At 47.2% G+C, this 26,277-nt stretch overlaps 1 protein-coding gene across 4 annotated transcripts in view; it reads left to right on the forward strand.

Annotated features, from left to right (window-relative positions):
* Positions 1-26,277, forward strand: part of LOC139060760 (ectonucleotide pyrophosphatase/phosphodiesterase family member 3-like) — a 73,694-nt gene that overhangs the window by 35,305 nt on the left and 12,112 nt on the right. For all 4 annotated transcript variants that reach the window (XM_070539872.1, XM_070539870.1, XM_070539873.1 and 1 more), the window contains 7 exons: positions 7,091-7,262; positions 10,169-10,288; positions 12,254-12,363; positions 14,869-15,116; positions 17,065-17,329; positions 18,454-18,617; positions 19,387-19,559. In XM_070539872.1, coding sequence (XP_070395973.1) covers positions 7,091-7,262; positions 10,169-10,288; positions 12,254-12,363; positions 14,869-15,116; positions 17,065-17,329; positions 18,454-18,617; positions 19,387-19,559 — 1,252 coding nt within the window. The remainder of the gene's footprint in view (positions 1-7,090; positions 7,263-10,168; positions 10,289-12,253; positions 12,364-14,868; positions 15,117-17,064; positions 17,330-18,453; positions 18,618-19,386; positions 19,560-26,277) is intronic.

Below are 26,277 nucleotides of genomic sequence, written 5' to 3' on the forward strand. Positions count from 1 at the left end.
ACAAGAGGCCGTGCCGTGTTTCCACCACAAAAACTCGCCTTCTTGCATAGCGTTCGGGGCAGTGGCGTAGCCAGGTCCTCTGGCACCCGGGGCCCATAGGTCTTCAGTCGCCCTCGCCACCCCCCCTCCCACTGGCCCCTTGCACCCGGGGCCCACGGCCCCTCTGCCCCCCTCGTTGCTACGCCACTGGTTCGCGGCCAGCGTTTCCCGGTAAACATTACGGTTACATAGGCCCCAGTTGCCGGGAAGCGTGAGAAGCAGTCAGGGATATTTAAATGCTGTAGCGTTCCACTCTTAAAGGCGAAGCTTAAGGGTACTCCAAATTTTTCTGCGACACGGGGCCCTTAACGCTATCGCGTTGGTACACGACAGGAGTGTGGTACAAAGGACAGACGATCTGAGAAGCTCGTGTTCAACATTTGCGCCGCGTCGTACGTGCATAGTGCCCTCTGGACGCCGTAACTAGGCGTGACCCCCCCACAACTGCAGTGCAGGAGCTGCCGCGCTTGTCTCCGTGCTCACCCGCAACAGAAACGAGAGTAGAAGGAGGCGGTGGGGAGAATGTTAGCGAGGGAATAGAGAGGAGGCAGTTTTGTGAGCTAGAACACTGCAAGCCAGAATGGCACTGAAGTGTGCACTTAGTGCCGAGGAGACGGAGGCTAGCATAAAGCGTCGAACGGAGCAAGAACGACAAAAACAAGTGGAGCAGGGAAGGTAACATTTCACATCACGTCACGACTGCCGTATGCCATCAATATATCACCGCCAAGTAACCTCAATGAACGCAAACAGCAGACAAAGCTTCGCTTATATCGATTCCCACAATGCGTGGGATCTGCATATCTTTATTAGATAAGATTTTGTAGTAGCCGCTCTATTTCATGGCCAAGCTTCCCATGTCCCACAACTAACGAAGAAGTTACCCAACTCTGGTGATGTCAATTTATATATACGTACAACAAAGATACAACCGTCTTCTCTCTCGTTCCTTTGTCTTCTAACAACTCGTGCTTTGTGCTGTTTGACCGTAAGTACATTGAACTCTGACATAACGCGCACACGCACGGAAAAACATAGCGCTGGGAAAGAGCTCGTATTCAATATCAAGTATAGTTGACCCGGGAAAGCCAACGCACAGGTGCGCGTGCACGTCGTAAGAGGCATCGTCGAGAGGTTGTCGTGTGGAAACCGAGCGCCGGGCCTTCCTAACCTTCACGTGGGGCGGCCTCTGCGGAGAGGCTTGCACCGACCCATCCGCAGCGAAGTGGTCTTAATGACGGGGCTTGCGTGGATTGCGCGTTATTAAGTCGCACGAGCAGCGCGTGCCTTTATTCTTCCTAATTCACGAACTCGGTGAGCCAGTCACTGTATAGTAGGAGGCAGCTAAAACTAAAGAAAGGATGTAAAAAACGAAAAAAAAAACGAGGAAAGGCAGAGCACGTTAATGCGGCGACTCTGCGATGACTAGGGGGACAGTCACGCACGGAACTGTCAGAAAGATATGTTTACTGCCAAGCGCACCATGGTTATTTTCCAGTGACGAAGGCGTTGGCTGTGCGATTTACGCCGGCGATGTGCTTCCCTCGCGGCGGTCCACGATAGCGATAAGCAGGCGCAGCGGCAGCGCACCCGGCTATGTTCGTTTGTGCGCGGGACGCTTGGGAACAGTGCAATCACGGCGCGCAACGCGCATGTCACGTGGTGTTCTTTTTTTTTGTATTTCGCGAGCATCCGCAGTAAACTGAAAAAAGAAACTAATTCTTATTATAGAAAGACAGAAACTGTTTATTCGGACGTTTGGCAAACTGCTTTGAACTTTCTAATTGGAATTTTTCCCTAGCTTGGTTGCTTCAGAACTTTGTTAATTAATCTTCACAAATTATCGAACTAAGCAAAATTTAAGGATAGCGTGAGACACTGCATGCAAAAATGAGCAACATGCATTTGGTCGCGTCGTCTTAGAGTGCATCGGCATATTTTTAAACTCTAGCTAAAGTTAGCTGAAACACCCTATTTATTTATTTATTTATTTATTTATTTATTTATTTATTTATTTATTTAATGCATACCGCGGACACGAAATCTATGCAGGGTGGATAAAATACAAGGTTAGGTCACAAGAAGTAAAACAATGTTAATACAACAAAATGCTGCAACAATACTGTAATAATGCTGATACAAAAAGCAAGCATTGCAACGCTGATACAACTTTTATTAAAGCAAATCATTCTAATTGTGAATGGTGCATAGAAAGAAAGAGTATTTAAATAGGTTGGTTCGAGCAAAATAGGGGGTTAGAGCATTCTGCTGATGTTGGCGATTAGGTCTCGTTATTAGAGAACTCGCACGTATTGCCAGGTCGAGTACCAGTTTGTTTTTAACGGAGAAAGAAAGTCGAGCCGTAATTTTTTTCAACGCGATTAAAGTGTAGTAACACTATTAGACCCCACTAGTTCAGTTGGAGAGTCGAATGTCGAAATTTTTTTGTAAACGAACCAGATGGCCTGTCTTTGGATTCCTTCAAGTTTCAAGTTACGTTGAGCGTAGGGATTCCAGATAATACAGGCATACTCGAGCTTCGGTCGAATTTAAGTAGTAATAAGCGAGTAGTTGAACAGAGGATGGGACGTGTTAAAAGGGGCACTGAACCACTTCTTATCGAAGTGGAGAAAGACATTCGAAGTGAAGATAGGCTATTTCAGAACCACTTGGCCGCAAAAAGTACTTCAATGCGTTCAGCAGAAGCGGAGTTATCGGCAATCGAACACGGCCTCAACTGTGCTCCTCTTCCTCCTCCAATGCCTTGCAGTGCGAAGGCTACGGCGGAGACGTCACCGTGGAGCGCAGTTCAAGTTTCCGATTTGGTGCCTATGCCGCGCTAAACGTAAGCCAAACGCGGCTGTCCTCAGAGAGCCGCAGTGAGCTTAGCCACTGAACTCGTGGCGGCACTTCACGGCGGCCGCGGTGTAGCCGAGCGCAGCGACCAATAGCAGGCGCCTATTGGAGTGTGCTTTATCACGGAATAGAGCGCACAGAAAAGAGCTAGGATCATGGGGTTGTTGAACCGAGAGCGTTTGAGGAAAAGGTGATTTCGCGCTCCGCTTGCGAGCTCCACGGACCGCGTACGACAGCAGAACTTGGCTATGATGTTCGCCGCAGTGTATGCTACCCGCGGACTATGTTATTTCACCAAGCCCGAGCGGTGGTTCAGGGTCCCTTTAAGCTTGTATTTGAGAAAGCGCAGTTTACGGTAAGCAGAGAAAGATATATATTGTACATGAAGGTTCCAGGACAGGTTACTGCAAAGGCTGACACCCAATTATTTGTAATTAGAAACTTCTTTAAGTGCAGAAAAGCCTTGCATATAACTATAATAGAAAGATGTTTTCTTGAAAAACACTTTTTTCAACATTCAAGGTCATCTCCAGTGAGTGCACCAATAGAAAATTTTACTGAGGCTATCATTCTTATCATATTAGTCACTAGTGTGGGTAATTTCTTTAAGCAAGACACAATCATCTGCAAATAGTTTTATTTGAACATCCGGTTTTACAACATCAACAATGTCATTCACATACCGGAGGAACAACAAAGGCCCCCATACTTCCCTGTGGTACCCCATGTGAGACTGTAAGGCAGGTCGAGTGATGCCCACCCACATCCACGAGCTGTTCGCGGTTGTTTAACCATTCAGCGATCCAAGAAACAAGTACTTCTAGAGTGCCATAGTTTTTCTAGCTTAAAGGGCCCCTGATGAGGTCTCACTTGACAAGCGAAGAGCACACATTGCACGATAACGATCATGTCTGCAAAGTATTACATCGCTACGCGCCGCGGAAAGATCTGAAATTTCAATTCGAACGCCGTTTCCCTCTTTACTCGAGGCCGCCGCGCTCCAAGCCGGTGGGTGACGTAATCGTGCCCTTGTGCCTACGTAATCGTGTCCTCAGTGTGACATCGCTCGTGGTGACACGTGACTTCGAGAATTATTCAAGACATCTGTTATCTGTGCGATCTGTTGCTTGAATTGACGAATTGAAGTTTAGAGAAATAATGAAACACACAAACGGAAAGTCTGCGTGTTTTTTGTTCTACTTCGCGCCGAAACAAGAGAGATGTGCTTGCGCTTCGTCTGCTTGTTCCCATGGTCGTGCGGTCACGTGCGCAGGTACCGAAACTATGCCATTTCCTACCATATTCCAGCACGTGATCACGCTCTGCTTGTTCTGCCTCAGTATGTGTAGCACTGAATTATACCGCTAGTCACGTTTCCTTGTGTACAGCGCGCAAAATCGTGCGCTGCGCGAACGAGACATCAGCTCACGCGCGTCGCCGTCGGCGGAAGTGCGTAGCGCCGAAAAAAACAAGCGAGGAGCAAAAAAAAAAACCAACATGAAGGCGGGGCCTGCGACGTATGCGTCGCGCGGTCCTCGAGGTCCGGTATGGAATAGCGCAGGGAAGGAATTTCGCTTGCGTAGTCTAGACGGGGCGAGTGGAGAGAACGTCGTGATTGGCAGAGTCCGCCTGCTGAAATCATGGGTTCGTACGTGGCACTGAAATATTGCATCTCGGCTATTAATGAGCCGCAATTTTTTTTTTTTTTTGCGGGAGAACGTTCTCTAGAGGACACGTAACAACTTCCAGCGTATAATCAAAATTTGCTATGGGGCCTGGTGAGGGGCCCTTTAAATATTAGTTTGGAATGAGGTACCTTATCGAAAGCTTTACTAAAATACAGAAAAAGTAAATGATTTTTGTTGTCGTTTTGTTAAATGTGTCAGAAAAAGTAAATGATTTGTTGTCGAAGCAAAAGTGTGAATGACCTTGACTAGTTGTGTTACTGTAGAATATCCTTTTCTGAAACCATGTTGAGATTTGGTTATGGCAGATATGCCAATTTACTAATTGTAGCCGGTGAAATTGCCAGGCGCATCCAACTAGAACGGAGTTCCAGAATGACACCAGTTTCCAGTTGAGACCGTGTATAGATTGCAGCAGCAGAGGAGGCAAAAGGACAAAAATCACATAGGGAGAAAATTGCAGTTTTGCCCGAAAGACGAAACATTGATTGCGTGAGCAAAAAAAAAAAAAATACCGTCCCTTCCAGTCCGTGAAGATGCTAGAACAGCGAAGCTGTTAGTTACACCGAGTGTTACACCGTGCCAGTCAAACTTCGCAAGCAGTCTATATTGTAAATCTTTTGTTTCACCGTTCCTTCACCTCATTTTCGCTTTTGCATGCTTCCTGTGGTGAGCATGCTTTAGGAGTGCCTTTTTGTTGTTGTTGTTGTTGCGCGTGAGGTTTCTGTCCGTGTTTTGCCGCGCTTTTTTTTTGGGGGGGGGGGTGCAAGTTGCTGTACCCTTTTCTTGCGCGCTAGTAATCAGAGCAAGGTCTGGCGTGAAATGAAGGTCATCTGATTGCTTTTTATTCATTTCGTGTTCTCTCTTCTACCTCCTTGATCTTGTGTAGTCGCCTCTTGTGTCTGCACTGCTCTGTGTGCCTCCTCCGCTTGCAGTGCTTTGTCTGGAGACGTTGAGTCCTGCCTTGTTTGCTCTTGAGCTGAAGGCAGATGACGGCGTTTGCATTTCGCAATCACAGCCGCGTGCTTCAAAATTAAATCTGTCCGTCACGTAAGATAATTTAATGGCTCATAACCCCCTAAACGCGACCTCTCCATTACGACGACAGACGAGAAGTGAAATTCTATGCTGGAATGACGAACGGAAACGGAGCCAGCTGTGGGAGAAGACGACGATGCTCGAGCCATTGCTCACGATGATAGTTTTAGCGAACTCCGACAATGATGGCGCAGAGTCCGCATAAACAGCTTCGCTGTAATTACCAAACATCTATGTGAAGGAAGGCTCGCAGTTTTATCGGCCTTACAAAGTCCAGTAAACATGAGCTTACTCACTAAATTACAAAGCTTGAACGAACACTTTCTGCTGCCTCCAGCTTTAATGCGTCTCCGAAGCTTGAGATCACGTGACTTTCTACACTGCGCGCGCGAGAACAGAGTGCATACGATGCCACGACAGATCTCTGCTCCCCAGATAAGGCGCGCGCGGCGGCGGCACTCAACCGCGCCACGTGCAGCGGCGACTCCGCCGGAGACGCAGCTCGCTATAGTCACCCCCCCCCCCCCTTTTACCCCTCTTACGAATGCTCACACCTTAACCTTTATCTCGCACTTCGTCCTTCTTCGGAACTTGTGATGAGAGCTTTCAGCAAAGAAACTGTGTAAGAAGAGGCAATCATCGAGAATTCTTCAGACTCTCAAGAATACCAAGCTTGGAGTAGAAAGCGTTAGTGGCATTATACGGAGTAAGGAAAGTATTAAAAGAAGGAAACGCAGTCACGCTATGAAGACTTTGGAAGGACACTCCTTGTGATATTGGGCTTGATGTGTGCAGCAGTAGGGCCTTCGTACATGTTAAAGTGTGATTCTACGTGGCAGTCGGTTTCGTCACAACTCTCACAAGCCGCAGAAGTTGTGTTTGGGACGTTTATTTTTTATTTACTTTATTGGCGCTGAAAAAGCCAAGTTCAAGTAGGGTACCGAAGCCAAATTTCTCTAGAATTAAACAAATGTTCATGGTTGTTCTTAGTGAGTTCATAGCCTACGAGCCCACAGTCCATAGCCCAACGCGTTCACTGCTATGTGAATCGAGAATTCGTAGCCACGAGTGCAGTAAAGCCCAATTTACAAACTGATCAGACTTAGGTGCACTCGTGACAACGAATTATCGAGTCGTACAGTACTGCATCGTCACACCCGACGTACTCATGCGTCGAGCAAATTTCTACTTACGTCGAACGGTCCAAGCAAGCGTTCCTCAAGATAATTCTTCCGACGGATCGTGTCGTTTTGAGGCACGTGTGAACGCATCCTATACCCGCTGGACGAAGTGTCGGGAAGATGACTGCCAGAGCTCTTAAGATCTTTTCGAAACTTGGTGTATTCGCTCGTTGGCGCTATTTATATGGAATGCCCCCGCATGCCCAGGGACTGGCCTACGGCACTGCTCCTTAGCACTTGTGACGTCGCGCGCAACAGCGAGTGACGTCAATGCGGGCGTATGCGACGCAGGTTCACCGACCCGCCGCTGATCCTGATTTCGTTGGATGGCTTTCGGCCCGACTACCTGTCGCGCGGCCTGAACCCTTCGCTCGAGCGGCTCTCCCAGTGCGGCGTCAAGGCGCCCTTCATGCGCCCGGTGTTCCCCACCAAGACGTTCCCCAACCACTTCACCATCGTCACAGTGAGTGCGCTGGGGCTACGCAGCCACCGAACCGCACGTGCAGAGACCGACGGCGAGATGTTAATTGAGAAAGCCGCAATGAGGCTAGCACAACCGCAGAGTCCTACCGAAAGGCTATGGGACCAATTCGGATCAAGATTTAGTTATGAGGTATTCTGCCGAAGATTAGCGGGTAATCAGCATATTTTTCTCTTACTTCTAATTGTAAGCGACAGTTCCTCGTAAAAAAAAATTTCGACAAATCCACTAAGTACCTATGACCTTACATTTTTTGTCGCGTATACTGTCTACAATTTTTTTTCGCAAACAGCCGCTTATAGTCTACGGATCCCAATATATATAAAAAAAATTACTTGGAAGACTCGGTAGCCACCTTTGTCTAAAGACTGTCTACCTGCAGACTTTATATAGTCAGCAGATAGTCAAGTTTACGAGAAGGTTAAGCGGACTACAAAAATTGAAGTCTAGGGTTTGACGAAAACTCGTCTGGCGAGGAAAGAACATGGCTGAATAAACGTGCACTCGCCAACTGAAAAAATTCAAAACACAGATTGACGTTTCGGCGCCCAATACGGGTGCCTTGTTCACAATGAACGAATGCATGGAAAAAATTAGAAGCATAGAGAGCACTTGAACTTATTTTTATGAGCAGCTTTCGTCGCAGTGCCCCGTCTGCTTACAAATACGCATCTTGAATGTGCTGGCATCGTTAATCTGCGTTGTCTAAAGCGCTAAGTTAACTCATTATTTAGGGTGTGGCGAAGCGTAGCCAATTGCAATTGAGACGCAGCATTAATTACGTGTGCAATAAAGGGTGAAGCCTTATGTAGACACTTAAGTAGACAAGGGCAGAAGAAGATAGATGTTTATAGATCGGCCCACACACGCGAATGCGCCTTTTGTTGCACATCAGCGTTTTCAACTTCAACGCTAAAACAGCCTGATCTGCGGATATAGTGAGTGTATACATTGGCAAACGCTATGTAAAGCACAAATTAATTGGCCGTCTCTTTATAACAAAGTTCTAGCGCGGCAGCTTTCGTGATTGAAAACACATATTTGGTCGCATATAGGCGGACTACACTGATATTAATATCCTCAGTGCCCTGCGCCGCGTTGTAGTTCAGTCAAATATGATATCGTACGTGTGCGCACCGACGTAGAGGAGGGTCGGCCACGGTTCATTAGAAGGGGGCTATACAGTCGAGGCTAGAAAGATGCCCCCTGCCGGCTACGCCTCCTCAGCATGTATGCCGGTTCCGTCGATCAGTGTTGTCCGTGAGGCTCAAACAACTCGATCTTCGGCCATGGCGAAACGCGGGCTCTGCGATGCGCCCAAGTAGGCCGGTGCGCTTGTAGGTCCGCGTGTCGAGTTATTAGTCTTTCGCGCATGAATTAGGCGGGCGCGCAGTCGTCGAACCTGTTATTAGACAAAGCGGACGATAATAGCCCGCGCCGACTGCCACACGTGCGTGACTTGAGCGAGGGAGACCCGGAGCGGCCGCTCGGTCGATTTTTTCTTTCTTTCAACTCGTAATTAATTATACGGGACACCGAACACTTCTCCCACGTAACCAGTTTTGATGCGCTCTCCCAAACGATGCCCGGTCTTCTGTCGCTCCATATCGCCCTTAATGCCTCGTAACAGCATCGAGGCGACACCCGGTAACGCCGGGACATTGACGCCCGCTCCGAGGTTGTTTTGCATTGCTCTAGATACGACTCTGTGCACGAGGATAACGACGGGTTGTGGCACCCTTGGGGCGATTTCGTTGTTTTGCGGACGTCTTTCTTACAGAATGGTCACAAAAAAGGATGGGTCAAATTTATGAGAAGTCTCTAGGCGTTACTGAAAATGCAGGCGTTCTCTAAGAAAATCCTCTGTTTATTTTTATCTCAATATTAAAAAAAAATAGGAACTGGTGCCAAAAAACAGGCTCTGTCATTGTAAAAATGCAACATTTTCGGCAGAGCCCATCTCACGATGACTGTCAATGGTAATCTGTTTATCATTGAATCACCATAGCAACACAACGTATTTCCGTCGTCGCAACGAGTTATGAGGCGTGTACTGCATCGGGACTCCTACTTCGCGCCTCCGTAATAACGCTCGGCGCCTTCTAGCACCGCCGCCGCGAAGCCTGCGCGTGGCCTCCGAAATGCGTGGCACGCCGGCGCGTGTGAACGATTAGATACGCGGCAACCGGGCCCCTCTCTCGTGCTTCTTTCTGGGCACGCTGCGCCGTCTAGTGACACTGCCGAGAAGTCCGCACGTGGCCTCTGAGACGAGAAGCGTGGCGTGCCGGTGCCTGCGAAAGCTGAGAATTGTTCCCTCAGTGCCACGTACTGAGCAGCACAAGTTGGCGAGAGGTTCATTGAAGAGTGGCACATACCCCGTGAATTCATGGCGCAGCTCGCTATAGCGTTGGCGTGAAAGACATGCAATGAAAAGCGGCACATACCCAGTACATTCACGGCGCGCAGCTCGCTAAAGCGTCTGGGTGCTGTTCTTGAGGAGCCCATGTGACGTGGCTTCGAGTCCGCTTGAATATATTTTGGATATATAAAATATATGCACTATCTACACACGACAGTTTTCAAGCCTATTTCCCTCGGTTTATTGTAGCCCATGGACTTCTGAGCGGGGTCGCTGCTTAGACTAAAAGTGGTTGAGCGCAGGAAAACACGAGTACGAGAGAAGGCACATTGGATGCACAGGCGCCTGTGCATCCAAAAAAACGGAAGCCTGTTAAAGCTGGCGTGCTCGATGTTTCTCGCGTTGCCTACATGAATTCGAGCATTTGACGTTGCCTCAGAGTTCACGAGCGCGTTGCCGGGTATAGGAGGCCGTGTTTATGTACGCGCCTCTAGTGTACAGAATGCCACTATGTCTGGTTGGCTTGCAGGGTCTGTGGCCTGAATCTCATGGCATCGTGGACAACAAGATGTATGATCCCGAGTTCAAGACGCTCTTCAGGGTCGGAAACATCGAGTCCTACAACTCGCGGTGGTGGGAAGCAGAACCTGTGAGTAGCGCACCTATGCTTGTGGAATGGTCCCAAAGAGTGTCTGACGGTAATTGTTAAGCCAGAAGCGACCAGATGCTGCTGCTAATGATGATAATGATTTCTATTGGTATTGCGCCATTTCCAACTGTGTCGTCGTCGCCTTTGTGTTGGCCTATGTTGCGCTTAAGCCAGCTAGTACAACAAACACATACTGGTCAGACTTGTACAAAGGTAGATGGCGATACCTCGCCGAGATATCCGAACGAGTTACCTGTGAAGTCATGTGCTGTGGTAAAACGTCTGGAACACTAGACCGTGATTCCAGCGTTTGACATTGCCTCAGAGTTCACGAGCGCGCTGCCGGGTATAGGAGGCCATGTTTGTGTACGTGCCTCTAGTCTGCAGGAGGCCACCATGCGTTTATCGCACATACGTGCTGCATAAAGTTGAAGTATTTCTTCCCCTCTTAATACACATATAGCTGTTACGGGCACTTCAGTGAGTTTTGTGGCATTTGCCGCAGCTGTCATCGTGTTCATTACCACCATATGTTTCCCTGGTGGAATAAAGTCGCCAGAAAAGAAAGCCACACGTGCCCACCGAGGACTGATTTCTAGGAACGCAACGTGTGAACAGACTCGCCGTCTTTGGAGTTCCAGTCATGCTGTCGTCGTCTTTATGATCACTTAACAACGATGCACCACTGCCTAGCACGCGACACGCCATCCTGCGCGTAGGTGGGCCAATGTGAAGTATGAATGCACCTTCGTCCAAAGATAGCTCTGTATCGCAACTTAGCACGTCGGTCGAATCAATTGTCCCGCCTTCAGCACCTTTCGGGAAGCACGTTGGTTGGTTGTAGTCTTTTGTTGTAGTCGTTATTGTCATGGACAAAAACTACAGTGCATGTGCTTTAAGCAGATTGTTTGGTGTGTTTGCCTGTTTCGTGTTTTCCCCTTTTCACTCCTTCCTTTTGACGCAAGCAACTCAGCTGAAGATGTGACACATGGCGCAGGCGTGAGGCAAGGCATTGCATTTCGTGTTACCGGCATTCGTTCAGGGTGCTTGTTCACGACAGTCTCGTGCACCGTATACTGCGCGCCGCAACGAATGCCTCGTGAAACATTGCTGTTCTTGCCTGTCGCGCCGCACGCAACTCCTGGTGGTGCATTGGGTTCGAGTGCCATTTTGCAGGAGGAAAGATCCAGTTTCAATTCCGTTGGAGGCGCCTTCTTTTATTTGCATGTCTTGTATGTCATGTTAGCGCTGCGTGGAGATGTCGTATAGCATGGGTATCGGGAGGTGCACTGCGGACTGTAAGGCGTAGAATCTTCATGCATTGGGGCTTATCTTGTCGCTGAGCAATATTCGTCGTCCACATTGCGTGTACTTACTTTCTTTAGCACCCTGAACTCGCAACTTTCCCGTCAAGGACGTTATCTCACGCTGATAGGCCCGTGCCGTTCGTTACGTGAAAGTATATGCGTGCATGCCGTTCCGACCGGCGCGCAGCGCTAACAAAGGGTAGATGGCTATTGTTTGGGGAAAAGATAAACCCCAGACAGTGCAAACCTTTCTGAGACGAATATCAAAGAAAAGGCTATATACAACAACACACTGACAAATTTCCTCGTGATGGCCCGTTCACCGTTGTGAGTAAGTAAGGTGGTTCGTGATCAAACCAGCGATGGAAGCCGCGCATAATGCGTGTTCACCCACTGATCGTGTATTTTGGTTGATCGGAAGAAAATATTTCGGTAGATTTGGCATTTCATCACGTCTATACGCGGTTTTCCATACACTCACACATTTAATCTGTGTCATATACGCTTCAGTCAAAAAGTACTGTTCAGGAATTTATTGTGATCATAAGCACAAATCCATGCAGCGCCGTATTTGAATAACTCATCATGCGTCTGCTTGTGTGCTACTAGATTTTGTATTCCGGAGCCTCACTGAGTGAGCTTGTGAAATCTGGCGCAGATATGGCTGACAGCGGAGAAACAAGGGAAGCGCGCCTCCACGTTCTTCTGGCCAGGCGCGGACGTGGACATCATGGGCGCGCGGCCCAGCGAATTCTTCAAGTACAACGAGTGAGCCATGTCATGTCATTCATCTAGTTTTAATTGGTCAGCTTAGATTAGCAGATGCGAAGGACAGACACGACGTTCATCGTCCAGAGGCGGCCTCGATGCGACCATGCAGCGAAGCATCGTTTATCGCAGAACCTTGCCACTTCAGTCAACCCTTTAAAAGTCCATTATAAGGAAGTGGGGCAGCACACCCCTTTTTTGCTTGCAAGAACAATCTAGGCAACAAAATTATTACTTTCCCAGTTGACATTTTCTATCCCTGGCAAATGGAGTAATTTCTTTATTATTGCTATCATATAGCATTCTTAACCCAGTTTGTGGCATGTTCGTCTGTCTTCCGTATCTAACATTTTTCCTTGCCAACATGGGTCACTGGGATGGTCGAATGGGGCTACTGTGCCGAGTGCACCGGGCTGGCAACCAACCTTCGGGCATGTCTAATGTGCGATCAGCATTCTTTGAGGACGTCACTCAGTTTGCGGTAGATATGTTTGTCTGTATCTAGCCTCTTTCAGTCGCCGGATATGTGACACTGGGTGTAGGCCACTCGGCATGTGCCTCTCTTCAGTGACAAAAGAATACCTTTTCATATTTACTTGGTGCTGATGGCGTCAAACCCACGTTGTATATATATTCAAACAATCTTGCATGGAGGAAGGAAAAAAAAAAACACAGGAGGGAACATACCGCAACGCGATTGAAGTAGATCTAAATCTGCTGGGCAAGTCGTGGCCCAACACTTGATCGCACGTCAAAGTGCCCGGTTGGTTTTAGTGTTCCCGCTTTGCAAGCAGAGCCATGGGAGGGCCGCCGAACAAGCGCGCACCGAATAAAAGCTACTGGTACGGCTACTGGGAACCTAGATTCTTGCTCCGTGATCTCGACGAAAGTGGTCACGTGTTGGGCCACCACTGAGGTTTCACGGGGCGTTAGCTTGCCAAGGCTGGCTTCGTGACGTAATGCACTCTCCTGTATTTTTCCTTCCTCCATGCAATCTTGTCTCAATATACATTCAGACACGCGCTGACTTCGCGGCGGCTGCTCTAGATGGCGCAGCGTGTCCAGAGGAAAGCGCGAGAGGGGAGGCCGGCTGCAACGTAATCCTCGTACATCACGCGTTTTTGGCGGTGGCAATACTGTCAGGTGACACGAGAAGTGAGGCTTACATTTACCTCGCGTTCTGTGACATACCTGAAGCCTTCTGAATAAAACATTCAATCGTTTTCAGTTGTACGTTTGTTTGTTTACCTTTTATAATGACTGAGCAATCGTAAATTAAAAGTGTATCATTAGATCGCCAACGCTTACCATGAACACAAATTCGGCAAGTCAGTTCTGCGGAATTCCGTGTGGTGGAGGAAGGTTCATGAAAGGAAGAATTGACATCCACCCGCATGTAGCACGAAGCTACAACGGAAACCCATGCAGACGGGTTTCTCAGAAACAAAGCTTCGTAGTTCAAGAAAAATTCGTCCTAGTCCTACCTCCATCTTGCGGAATTCCGCTGAACTGATTCGCCATATTCACTGTCCTTGTGCTTCGATTTGTTGATTAATGCGCCCTCGAGCTGCTTTCTGCTGGTTATCTCAGATGGTAGAGCGGCCGCCCCGGAAGGACGTTGGTCCCGGATTCGAATCCCGGGCCAGGACGAATCTTTCTTCAACTACGAAGATTTGTGTCTGAGGAACCCGTGTGGGTTTCATTTGTAGCTTCGTGCTGCATACGAATGTATGGCAATTTTTCCTTTCATGAAGACTTAAATTCTAAGAAAGCTTAATTGTGTGGTCATGGCTATGATGTAGGCCGAGACACGTTCGAGACCAGTCGGACCTTTCGCACCTCAGCATTCAAATGGTGTCGCAGCCCCTTTAAGAAACTCGTCTACACGGTGGTGCCCGATTTCCCTCTGAATAGTATTTTAAGAAACTCGCCTGGCACCTCGTCCGGTTCAAGTTGTTACATCTTTAACATACAAAGAAAATATTAATGTGGTGGCTATAAAATACAGTTAATTATATGTCTTGGTTTATGCAAGTAAGGGAGCAAAAAACTCACGCGTCGTGCTCTGTGCCATGACCTCCGAGAATGTAAACGCCCTGCGCCGTTCACGGTGGCCATTTATGCACATGCCAGCAGCCGCGAGCTACCTTCGCAAATACGCATTTAAACCCTATATGGGAAACGTGACAATTGTTTTCAAACTTATGAAGTTGTTGCGTGGATCCCTTTTAGATTTCTTTTGTACTTATATAGACTCGCAGTTTTCGTTGAATAGCTCTATCGACTCTCTGCGAACAACTCTTTCTAAAGTGTGTGGTATCAAATAAACCATTGTTTAATCAGTTTTGTCCACAGATAACCTGTATTCATAACGGCAAGACCATATAGGAAAGGGAAAAGGCCTACAAGACATCCACATGGCGTAACCATAGACGGTCCATTACATTTTTCGGATGGCGTTGATGGTCAGCGCCGTTTCGCGGACCCGTTGATCGCTCGCCGCAGGATGATCCCGTGGCAGACGCGCGTGGAGGTGCTGCTCGCGTGGCTCGACCTTCCGGCCGAGCGGCGTCCGTCGCTGCTGACGCTGTACGTGAACGAGCCGGACAGCGCGGGCCACACCCACGGCCCCCACTCGGCCGGCGTGGACGAGGCGCTCGAGCTGGTCGAGATCATGCTCGACAGGCTGGTGGCCGGCCTGCAGGAGAGGCGCCTGCTCGGATGCGTCAACCTGCTTGTCGTCTCCGACCATGGCGAGTATAGATATGCAGGACCATGCAGAAAAAGGAAAGGCAGCGAGGTTTTTGAAGCTATATACATTCGTAGATAATCTTCCACACGCTTCTCGCACGTAAAAAAAATGACACTTAGCAAGTGTGAAGGTTAGGAAACATTTAGGTGACGTATCTTGATTTGATACTTAAAAAAAAATGGCTCTCACAATGCCGGACCTCATCGACAGTATTGTGACGTCACGACAAAGGAAAATCAGCTAGGTATTGCGAAGTTGCTCGTAAGAAAAAAGCGTTTCTGCTTCCCTTTCTTTTTTTTATGGAGGAGGAAGGGGCCGGGTGTGGGGAACTGTAGGGGCTGCACTGATTTGTGGCAGCCGTAGTGATTAGGCAGTAAATGAATGGGCCGCTGTATCGTGACGTCATGACGCATCCATCTGGTACTGGAACTGATGCCATAGAAACAAGTACTGTAGCAAATTATTTAGGGTGCTCTGACACTTGCCACGATTTTTGCCTAGGTGTATAGGGTTTAAATCTTGACACGGTGCAAAAAATTGACAAGTTGAATATGTCAGGTCAGCACTCCTTTAAGCAAACACGCATCTGGTATGCTATACCCTAAAGGGCAGCATGACTCGACCAAAGTTGTAAAAATAGAAAACTAATGATTGATTGATTGATTGATTGATTTATTGATTGATTGATTTATTTATTGATTGACTGACTGGCGGGATTTAACGCCCGAAAAAGGCAGAGGGAAGTTTCTTATTAAGAGGAAAGCATAAAGAGAAAATACACTATAGCAATGCGCACACAGAGTAACGTGCGTCGATTGTCGCCTAGACTATACCGAGTTCAATTTTATTTTCAGCATCAGAAGACGGTGATGTGGTGGGCAGTGAACAAAACGCCTCGGAAATGAGCTTGAAAGCGTCCACTGACCATCACATTTGACAAACAGCAGTGATGGCTGTCTGTCAGTTGTGTAACCGCTGAGGTTATATATATGGCTTTGTTGGTGTGGCAACTTCTACTTTGTTTTAGCGCAGGTAGAACGGCAGGGACCATAGAAAGGCACGTTAGACAAACAGACAGCGCTGTGTGTCTGTCTAATGTGCTTTTCAGGGTCCCTGCCGTTCTACCTGCGCTACAACAAAGTAAAAGATGTAAACGCTATATTGCTTTCGTTGTTTTGTGCGTCTGCGACGCAGGTAGCCAGGGTCTATCTTTGCTTGAATAGACGACCTTGAGATGGATTGGCCATTAATTAATGCTTCTTCCTAGCCCATAAATTATTTTTCCACTTTAGAACCACGGCCGTCGAACCTAGAGATAATTAAATAGAAACATATATTTAGTGACCCTTCGTTCAGCCTGTCAAGACGTCACTCAAAGAGTGGGAGGGATCGGTTTGAAAGGAACCCAAACCTGAGAATGATTTAAGGAATTTATTTAAAGCAGTTCACTACGCAGAAAACCGGCATTTCAATTGTCGTCCTGGAGCCAAAAAGCACCGAATTGGGTGTTAAAGACGTTTATTATTCCTATATCTTTTTTTCTATCTCAGTAATAATAAACTAATGACTATTTCGCTGTCTGAGCACTGGTAGTTTTAACGCTTCCATCGGTTAAAGAGCGACAGTATTGCCAAGTATTCAACGAAAGCTTGTCTGGTCAAGGCTTACGGTAATTAAGGATTGAAATTGTGGTTCATGATCTCCCTGCCGGGACTGGAATTGTAATCTCAGTGATTGCTTGCAGACGTGGTGGGCAGCTCTGTGCGAGCGTTCTCCGTTTTCCCCCTCTCCCTCTATCCGCCACTTTGTTCCCTTCCCGTACCGCAGGGTAGCAAACCGGGTAGCATTCTCTCCCCCTCTCCGGCTTTTGCCTGTGCGAATGCCTGCCCTCTAGAGAAATGTTTGCCATCCACAACAGCTACAGCGGTGCACGCGATCGCCCTGTGCAGGAATGGCGAGCACCAGCTGCGACCAGGTCATAGCGCTGGAGCGCTTCATCGACCCGGGCTCGGTGTACTCGCTGGTGGGTCCGACCGCCCGGCTGCGGCCCAAGCAGCCCGAAGACGTAGCGCCGCTCGTGGAGGCGTTGCGCTGCCGCGACAGCCACTTGCTGGCCTATGCCAAGGAAAGGCTGCCCAAGCGGTATCACTACTCGGACCACCGGCGCATCGAGCCCATCGTGCTCGACATGGACTCCGGCTACCTCGTGCTCAAGTAAGACCCGCGGCTTCTTGTGCCCTCTGCAACACGTGACAGCAGTGTGCGAAAACTCGTTGACTGGCTGATGCAGAAATGAGGAAAGGTGTGGTGATACCTTTTCCATCAGTGCTATTTTCACTTTGCATAGTTTCGGAATGCATTGATGGCATTTCCATCGCTCCAGAGAGACGTTGCGCTGGAGGTTACGACGGTCAAGAATGTAAGCTCGGAAGTTACCAACAAAGAATACAGCATCCGAGCTCGCATTTCCGATCGATCAGTTCACAACTGGGGCTCGATCGATCAACTCGGGCATACTTTCCTTAAAGCATGACGTAACGTAAAGCGCAATGCAGCCAGGAACTTTGCGACGTGAAAATAGCGCAGATGAGAGGTGCGTCATTTGTTTCGCCACATCCACTTCCACTGGATTAGCCAATCGCCAGCGCGCACAGGAACTGACGTCTTCAATCGATAATACGGCCCTTGAATCGAGGCAGGAAGGCCCGCGATTAGTCAGCTTGCGCCACCTGCCTTTATTTGAATTATGGAATCCTGTATTTGCCTACACTTCCGCGCTCTTTTTTTCCTTCCCCTGGCGGGCAGCCAGGCATGTCTCTGCTGATTATTGTTGCGTATGCTTTCCCTGTTCATCGTAATATCTAAGCAAACATCTCGGGTCGCTAGCAGCCCACCTCTGCCTGTGCTCGGCAGTAACACTGGCTTGCAGTAAATGCTGTTTCGGGCAGAGTGCTCATTCTTTACGTTTTCTCGTCTTGTCCCCTTGCTAATGTGACGCTGAAGCCTGGCTGTATTGTGTAAGCTAATTAGCTCTTGCGGCGTCGGACGAGCATTGGACGCTCGTGCATATCGCAGATTACGTCTCTTCTTGCTTGACCCTGTGATAGCTGCATGCGGCCACGTCGCCGCCACGTTCTTGAATCACAATGGAACTGCTATGCCGCATGTGAATAATGCACCGATAATTACGACGCCGCATTTACAAATAGGCCTATCCGTATAGCTGTTGCCCGGCTTGTCCGAGACTGCTTGCCCCGGTGCAACCTTTCCCCCGTGCAGCCTGCAAACACGTTCGTCGCCTGCTTCGCAGTGTTCTCATCTCTGTATTCCTCGTGCAGCCGCGAAGCGGACAAGAATCCAGCGCTGTGCAACGGTGGCTCGCACGGTTACGACAACATGGCGCCCGGCATGCAGTCATTGTTCGTGGCGCACGGTCCGGCCTTCCGGCAGAACGTCACCGCCAGACCGTTCAGGAACATCGAGCTCTACGAACTCATGGCAGGTGAGTGCAGAAGATTTCGCTCCTTGCGCTTCGTGCGTTGTGAACCGACGGCTACAAAACGCAAGACCCCGATTGTCTGATTTGACGCAACGACATCGTAGCGGAGCGTTCGGGATCCTGTACCTGCAAACTTTAGACGGACACCTACAACGCGATGCCCGAGCGTTCTTGCATATCGGCGCCATGGGAATGCGGTTGGCAGTCGAACCTGTCACTTCGTGCTCAGCTGAAGAACGCAATTCACTGAGATACTGAGCTGTAAGGGAAGCCTCTGAGTTATGCGCGGAAAGCATATATACTCTCCAACGCCAATTAAACAATCAGATATAACATTCAGACAAAAAAAAAATTCTGTCTTTGCAGCACGTTATTGCAGCGAGCACAAAGTACGATGTTGCCGGTTCAATTACCTTTCGCAGAAGATTCATTCTAGTGGGCGCGGAGCGCAAAAGCACCCATATACTGAGATTTTAATACTCAGTGGAGAACTACATAAAATTCACTTAAACAGCCATCCAATACTGCTTTCCTTAAAGCTTAGCTGCAGCTTTGGGACGCGCTCGAGGGTGCGCATAAATGTTATCGCAATGAAATTGAAGCAAAAATTTTAGAACTAGAGTAAATACCTTAAGGTGTATGCCAAGGTGTAATAAAATACACTCCAAAGGACGTAAACGATGTGCGGGACGAGCTACCGCCTATAGAGGACTCGACGCGCTGTAAGACCTACATTGCGCGTCATTGCGCTGCGGTCTGCTCGTGCACGCAGAGCTGCTGCGCATCCGACCCCAGCCGAACAATGGCACCCGCGGCGCGCTGCACTACCTGCTGCGCAAGCCCGCGGCCCTTCCGGCCGAGCCGCCGCTGAGGACGCCCGGCATGTGCGGCATCAACGGCAGCGACGAAGCAGGAGACAAGGAGGACGGATGCATGTGTAGAAACGTGAGTGCCTGCTGTAGTGCAGACCTTCTTATAGCCAAGGTCCATTTGGATAGGTCGCGAAGCTTGGAACGAAAAGCATTCCAAAACCTATCGCCAGAGATATCGGTTAGTGGTGCATGGTTGAAGCGCGACTAGGTGAGAGGGGGGCAAACTCTGAAACTAGAAAACCTATGTGAGAAAAAAAAAAGAAATATTGAGGATTTTAAGTCGGAATACTGTCATACGAGTAAATATTCCAAGGAAAAACATAAAAGCAGAAAGACTGTGCCGTGTCCTGTGTTTTCTTCTGCCTTAGCTTGTGTCCCAGTAGTTTGCGCTCTGAATTTAGCCATGCTTCCATACCAACTCGCCCATTTTTCACTTTTGATCGGGAAAGAAAGTCAGGCTCATGTGCGCTAAAATTAGGGTTGATAACGAATTGTTTGAATGGGAAGACGAACAAATGGCAAGAGTACCAGTTTCGAGAAACCGCGGTATAGGGCGAGGCGGAGAGATGAATGACCAAACAGAAGCACAGAAAGTTTCACTTGCCTAAATGTAAACGCTCGCGGCATTGTTAATGAAACCACTGATTTGGAGAGTATAGTCATCGCGCATAATCCATAAACTATAGTGTCTACTGAAACATGGTTAAACGTGACTAATGACTTTGAAATTGTAGCCCCGGGTTACATCATCCACATAAATGAAAGATATTCAGGCGGTGACGCAGTTGCGATTATGTTCAAAGACTCGTTTGAGGTATTGAGACTGGCTGACATTGTAGGAATTGCGTGTGTCATTGTCGAAATCATTTTAAAAGAATGTGTTTTCATAATGGGAGGTTTCTATAAGCCCCCGAGTTCCGACAAAACCTTCTATGAAAGACTTAATAACTTCTTATTGTATTATAGAAATCCCTCCTGTAATTTAATGCTTGTCAGAGACATTAACGTACCCCATGTTGCCTGAGGCAATGATTTTCTTTATGAGCTCTCAAGTGATGCTGTACCTCTTCTTGATGTTATGCTGTTTCATTATTCAACGCAACTGGTTAAAGTGCTCACTCGCATTCAAAGTACCAAACAATCGATCCTAGACCTATTCTTGGTCAACCACAGGGTATTACAGCGTAGTCCTACTATCCATATCTTCGAGTGCATACCAAACCATAGGACTGTATGCCTGAAAATGCAATTAAATTATATCTGTAAATTCATAAAGCAGTAATCATATGCACCTGTATTTTCTCGTGCAAGCGATCTTGACGTACTAGACGAACTAGACAGCTCTTTTCACACTTTGTCTCCACTATGAGTCAAATAGGCATTCAGTTTATCACCTGCGGAATTTTTTGAAGAACCTTGTGATCAAATGCATTGGCGACTTTGTAGAAGTGCGGCTTGCTGGGCCAATTGATTCATGCTGAAACTTGAGAAAACCAGCGAAGCAATTGAGACTCAAACATGACGAAAAGAAGAGACACCACAACGCTGGACTAGCAATTGACATACATTTTAAAAAAAGGCGGATCAATGCTCGAAAATCAACCGCGGACGCATGCGCAATGCTCTTAGCAAGGTACACAATTATTTAAATCAATGAACACACCATTTTGCCTATCTATTTCTGCTTTCTACTTCCTTATCTTTAAAGCTCCGCTATTAGAAAAGCTATCTCCTTATCGCTCAGAGAGAGAGAAGGAATAATGCATTTTCCTTCCTTTTGTACACTGATATAAAACGCCTCAAGTATTTCTCTTTCGTTTTTTGTCCTATATTGAAAAAGAAGGCTTTGAGAAAACTAGGATACCTAAGATGGGCACTAGTTAAGGCAACCCACGAAATTAAACTCTTTGCCTATAAAGTGTATGTAATACCAATACTGGAGTATGCGTCGGCTGTCTGTCACCCGCACTCACAAGTTAACATAGATACACTTGAATCAGTACACATGTAGAAAGAGGCAAGATTTATATTTAATGCCTACTGACGCGACACATCTCCAACAGCTATATTGGAAAGCACAAAAATGTGAGCTTTAGAACTGAGACGGTTTCGTGAAATGTTTAAGCTTATCTTATATATAATGAAAAGTTAGCAATAGAGAAAAGTAAGTATTTCGAACCAATGTTGCGCCACGAAGCGCGTTCGTCTCACCCTAAAGAAGTAACTGAACACCTCTGCCATACCAATATGCACAGGTATTCCTTCTTTCCTCGTACGATTAATCAATGACTGGATAATTTCCACCCGAGGCTCCCGAAAGCGCCCATCTGAAATCGTTCGTTCACGCATTGCCTGCACTGTCTCAACGGCAATCCTACTTTTATTTATTTTTACAGTGTACTTTATTCTGACCCCCATGCACTCAAAGTGACTGCTTTAATTACCGTTTAACTTGTCGCTTTTGTAATTAAATATGATCGTGTGTAATTATGCTATTGCTCTCAACATTATTTGCATTCTGGGTGGCATCTGGCGTCGCTTTTGTGTGCACGGAGAGCTTACGATTACTTGTTATTAGGCATTATCTTTTTGTACGGTATGTGCGTCTGTTCGGCCGTTATCATTATGTTGTATAATTGGTAGTTACTACTACTGTGGTGCTTTTGTGGTGTTAGTCGATACTTCTGTAGTATATAACATTGTTTTGATTTGTGTATCATTCTGGCTTTTATACTGTACGATTAATAATTTTTTAGTGCAGTGAGATCAGCTCTACATTTCTTTGTTTCTTTTCACTTCTGTATTTTCTTTGTTAATTCCAATGGATCGCTTACCCCAGCCTAAAGTCTGGCATTCAGACTGGCAGTATTTTCTTAAATAAAATAAATACAAAATATCAACCACGCGCTAGAAATCTTTTCCCCTGGCATCAGACGAATCTGGGTCTACCGCAGGAAAGACGCTACTTTCAAAATCTTTCTCGGTGTGCTGATTTACACCGGAGCGCTCGGAGGCCCAAGCCCGAGTCCCGCCGCGCTCGCTAGAATGGAGTCGCTCAAGGGGCACCTCGCTGTCTAAGCCTCGATTTTGGAGATTGATTTGATTGATTGATTGATTGATTGATTGGCTGCTGTGGCGCATGGGACAGTGATGGCCACAGAGTGCCAAGAAATGGTATGATGTATAGTCGATGTCAAAGGGTGTATATGACACTGTATAGTGCCTTGAAAGGTTCGCTGTGGAGTGCGTAAAATACGTATGTAATCAACGTATGACAATGGTACATAGGGTTTACAATCGAAGAAAATAAAGGATATGTTATGGAGGGGTGATCTTAGTGATGAACTTAAGACGTTGAGGGGATCGGTAACAAGCTAAAGTACAATTAAGAATAGGCTTTAGCAGGCTATTTTGTGTCTGAAATAATCAGCCTGCTAAAGGTTTGTGCAGATCTGAGAATTTTCCGGAAAGCAGGGTGGCAGGCACATGCCTGTGCTCATGCGAAACTTTGGGTCTCTGCAGTTTGCTCTAAGTCGTGGGTTACACGAGCAGCTAGTGTGTGAAATAAAGCACGCTCATAATCACCCGCTCGAGAAAGGCCGCAACATCGTATTTCAGTGGTTGCCAAGCCATTGCTGAATTGTCGGCAGCGACAGCGCAGATGAAGCTGCGCTTTCGGCTAAACAAAAACATCAGCGGGTCCCCAAACCGCTTTCGAGAACTGATGCTGCGCGACAACTTCAATCACTTGCTCGCCACATCACACTTCTACGATGGAATTCACCGGGTTTCACCAACTCACGCTTGCACTCTCTCGGCCCTAGCTTGCGACTTCGCCTTCCACCTGGACTTTCGCGTCACGAAACAACTTTACTGTGTCGCATGTGGTTGGGCGTCGCATTTACAAATTCCTATTCATTCCTGATAAGAATGGCCAACAGTGCGGCGTGCAATTTCTGCGGGTGCGACGAGACTCTAGAGCACCCTCTGTGTCACTGCCCATTCCTTGACACTCAACGACGTATTTTACAAGCGAAGCTCAACCTGCTAGACAATAGAGCGCTCTCAGAAGAAAAGATCCTTGAACCATGGCATATGCGTTCTTGCATGCAAAAGGCCACAAAAGCTCTTCTGCGTTTCTTGAAGGACACTGGATTGTATGAAGGCTTGTGACAGGGGAGGTTCCTCTGCGACTGACTGTGAATGACTGACTATTTTTGTTTTCTCTCGTTATCTGGTCTTCCCTTTCCCCCTCCCCAAGAGTAGGGTAGCCAACCGGGCGCGTCCTCGGTTGACCTCTCTACATTTCCCTCTTCGTTTCTCTCTCTCTCACTTGGGTCCCTTTCTCTATAGCTTATGACTTTGCCGACTAAACAACGCATTTACGCTTTATTTCCTGTATTGAAAGGACACTAAAGGCAAATACTAAGTCGACGCGGACTGCTTAAATACCGTTCCAGAAATCTCGCAACGCTTGTTTCGGGCCAAGAAAAACTTAGTTTACAAGAAAATTGCATCTGAAGGGTCCAAATACCATTTTTGAAATTCAAATCTCCCGCCACTCAACCGGGGGAGTGGCCACGCTCCATACGCCATCACTGCTCTTTGCTGCCGTCGGTGAGTAAAACGACGACCGACAGACGGTGACACGATTTTTTTGCACAAAGCAATGGAGAAATGAGCCAAGAGAGAGCGGTGGATTCGCCACTGCAGCTGTTTTTGGTCGAGTGGCGTGGACCGTTCGAGCATCCCGCAACATCACATGGAAGTGGAATTATCTCCTATTTGCAATTTGTGCGAGTTTCGCGAGCCAGCAAAACCAGAGCAGCACTAGGCGATAACGAAACTACGAAAACGCGAAAGCGCGGGCGGCTCCCGCGCCGTTGTCAAGGGTCCTTTCCTTTTTTTTTTCTAAATACGATATATAACTGGACAAATAGCATTTTCTCTCATCTTATATAGCAATACAATGATGTTTGTGTAACAAGTGGCTGAGTACTAGCTACAGGATTTAAATGAGGAGTGCCTTCGTCATCGGGCAAGTACTTTAAGGTCACGGGGGAGTCTCTAATCGTGTCCTGCATTTACCTCAATTTCTCGATTACTAACTCTCTGTTCGCCATAATATTGACGCATTAGAGATTTTCGAGTACTAAACTATTACTTTAGCTTGTCTTAATATTTGCCTTTAGTGGCCCTTTAAACTTCCCTTACATAACTATATTTAATTTCTAATTCCTTCTTTTTAGTGGCAGTTGCCAGCCTTCCCTCGCTTTTCTCTCCATCCATTATGTATACTATTTTCATGGTACTACGAGCATTACGACATGGTCATGGTGAGGATAGACTATCGCCATCTTGAATATATTTCTGCACTTTGTAATTAGCCTGTTTATGTACCTCTACCCGTAACCTTATGTGTTCTAGTAATAATGTTTAATAATGTTTAATAATGTCTGTGTTTAAGTGTACGTTAACATGTGTTTATGTGCTAAGATATGTATTGAAATATGCTTTATGCGAGCAGCAGGTTAATCGTGCACGTTATACACGAAGACTGCGACGCTAATTTCTTGCCATGTGCGTTTCAGCTCTCACTCTCTCCGTGCCATTTTGTTTGTAATTTAGCGGCCATTTATTTTGTGCGATATCGGATGTCTTTCTACACGCGCTGTGGTGGCGGTGTTACACCCTCGGAAAATTACGGTCGCGTGTCTGCGCCAGTCAAAATTTCCGAGAAAAAAAAAAAAACTTGTCCTGCATTGAGCTTGTGCCCGGTAAAAATTCTGGAACGTCGTTTTACCAGTTTTCAAGCGAGATTGAACTGCGCGTACTTAGAAGGGTTCATGGCTTATAACTTTTGAACGAATCTGCACAAGTTGTTCTTCGAAGCTAGTTGCAAAAGAGATGGAAGCACACCCCTGGGTTGGGACCGGCTCCACATGCAAGCGCTCAATAAATTCTGATAGCGCAGCCCGGCACCTTAAAGAGTGGCGGCTACGCGGAACGAGCTGTCAGCTTACTGGCACAGAAAGCGCTCTTTGCCGCCCCAAGGTTAAAATTACGCCCTATTTTATTATCCAGACTCACCTGCTTAGTTGTCAGGCAGGCGATTCCGACAGCCAGCAAGGCGAAATGGCAGCTAGATCTTATTTTAGGTATAGCACGTACAAGAATTGATCTTAAATAAAAAAAAAAAGCACTGGACAACTTGAACGACAGAAACCTAGAAATTTAAGGTTGACGGAATGTATATGAAACTCTAGCCATGTGGCCTCTAAACTCTACCGCCAACATTGTAATATTTATTGCAAGATAAGTACGATTTGGCTTATGTTACATACAGATGTCTAATATTTTCCTTTTGTCTACACCGTAAATGACCTCAATTTACCAGAACGCAGACTGCAACATCTGAACTAACCTCGAACCATATCGATGAAGTGAGAATTTCATGATGTCTAACAAACGTACCTTTTCATGGTATTTGCGTCTTTACTTAGGTCAGCTTCACATCGAGCGATTTCCAACACACCATTCAACATCTTGAATACAATGACGTGTATACATGAACAGCGAATATTTTAGTCATCCCTACTCATGGAGCGGATAGCATGCAGCTGAATATACAGGTGGAAAGCCGGGTAATTCAATAATTTGTGCGTAGTCCGCGAAGCATGCACCTGCAGTGAGGTTGTTGACACAGCGGCGCCCAGATTTAAAGCCGTGCGGTTTCGCGCACCGTGATTCCGTAGCAAGGTAGGTTGTAATTATAGGCGCTTTACTTCTGA

This window comes from Dermacentor albipictus, chromosome 6 (assembly GCF_038994185.2).
Source record: "Dermacentor albipictus isolate Rhodes 1998 colony chromosome 6, USDA_Dalb.pri_finalv2, whole genome shotgun sequence".
Classification (NCBI taxonomy): Eukaryota; Metazoa; Arthropoda; class Arachnida; order Ixodida; family Ixodidae; genus Dermacentor; species Dermacentor albipictus.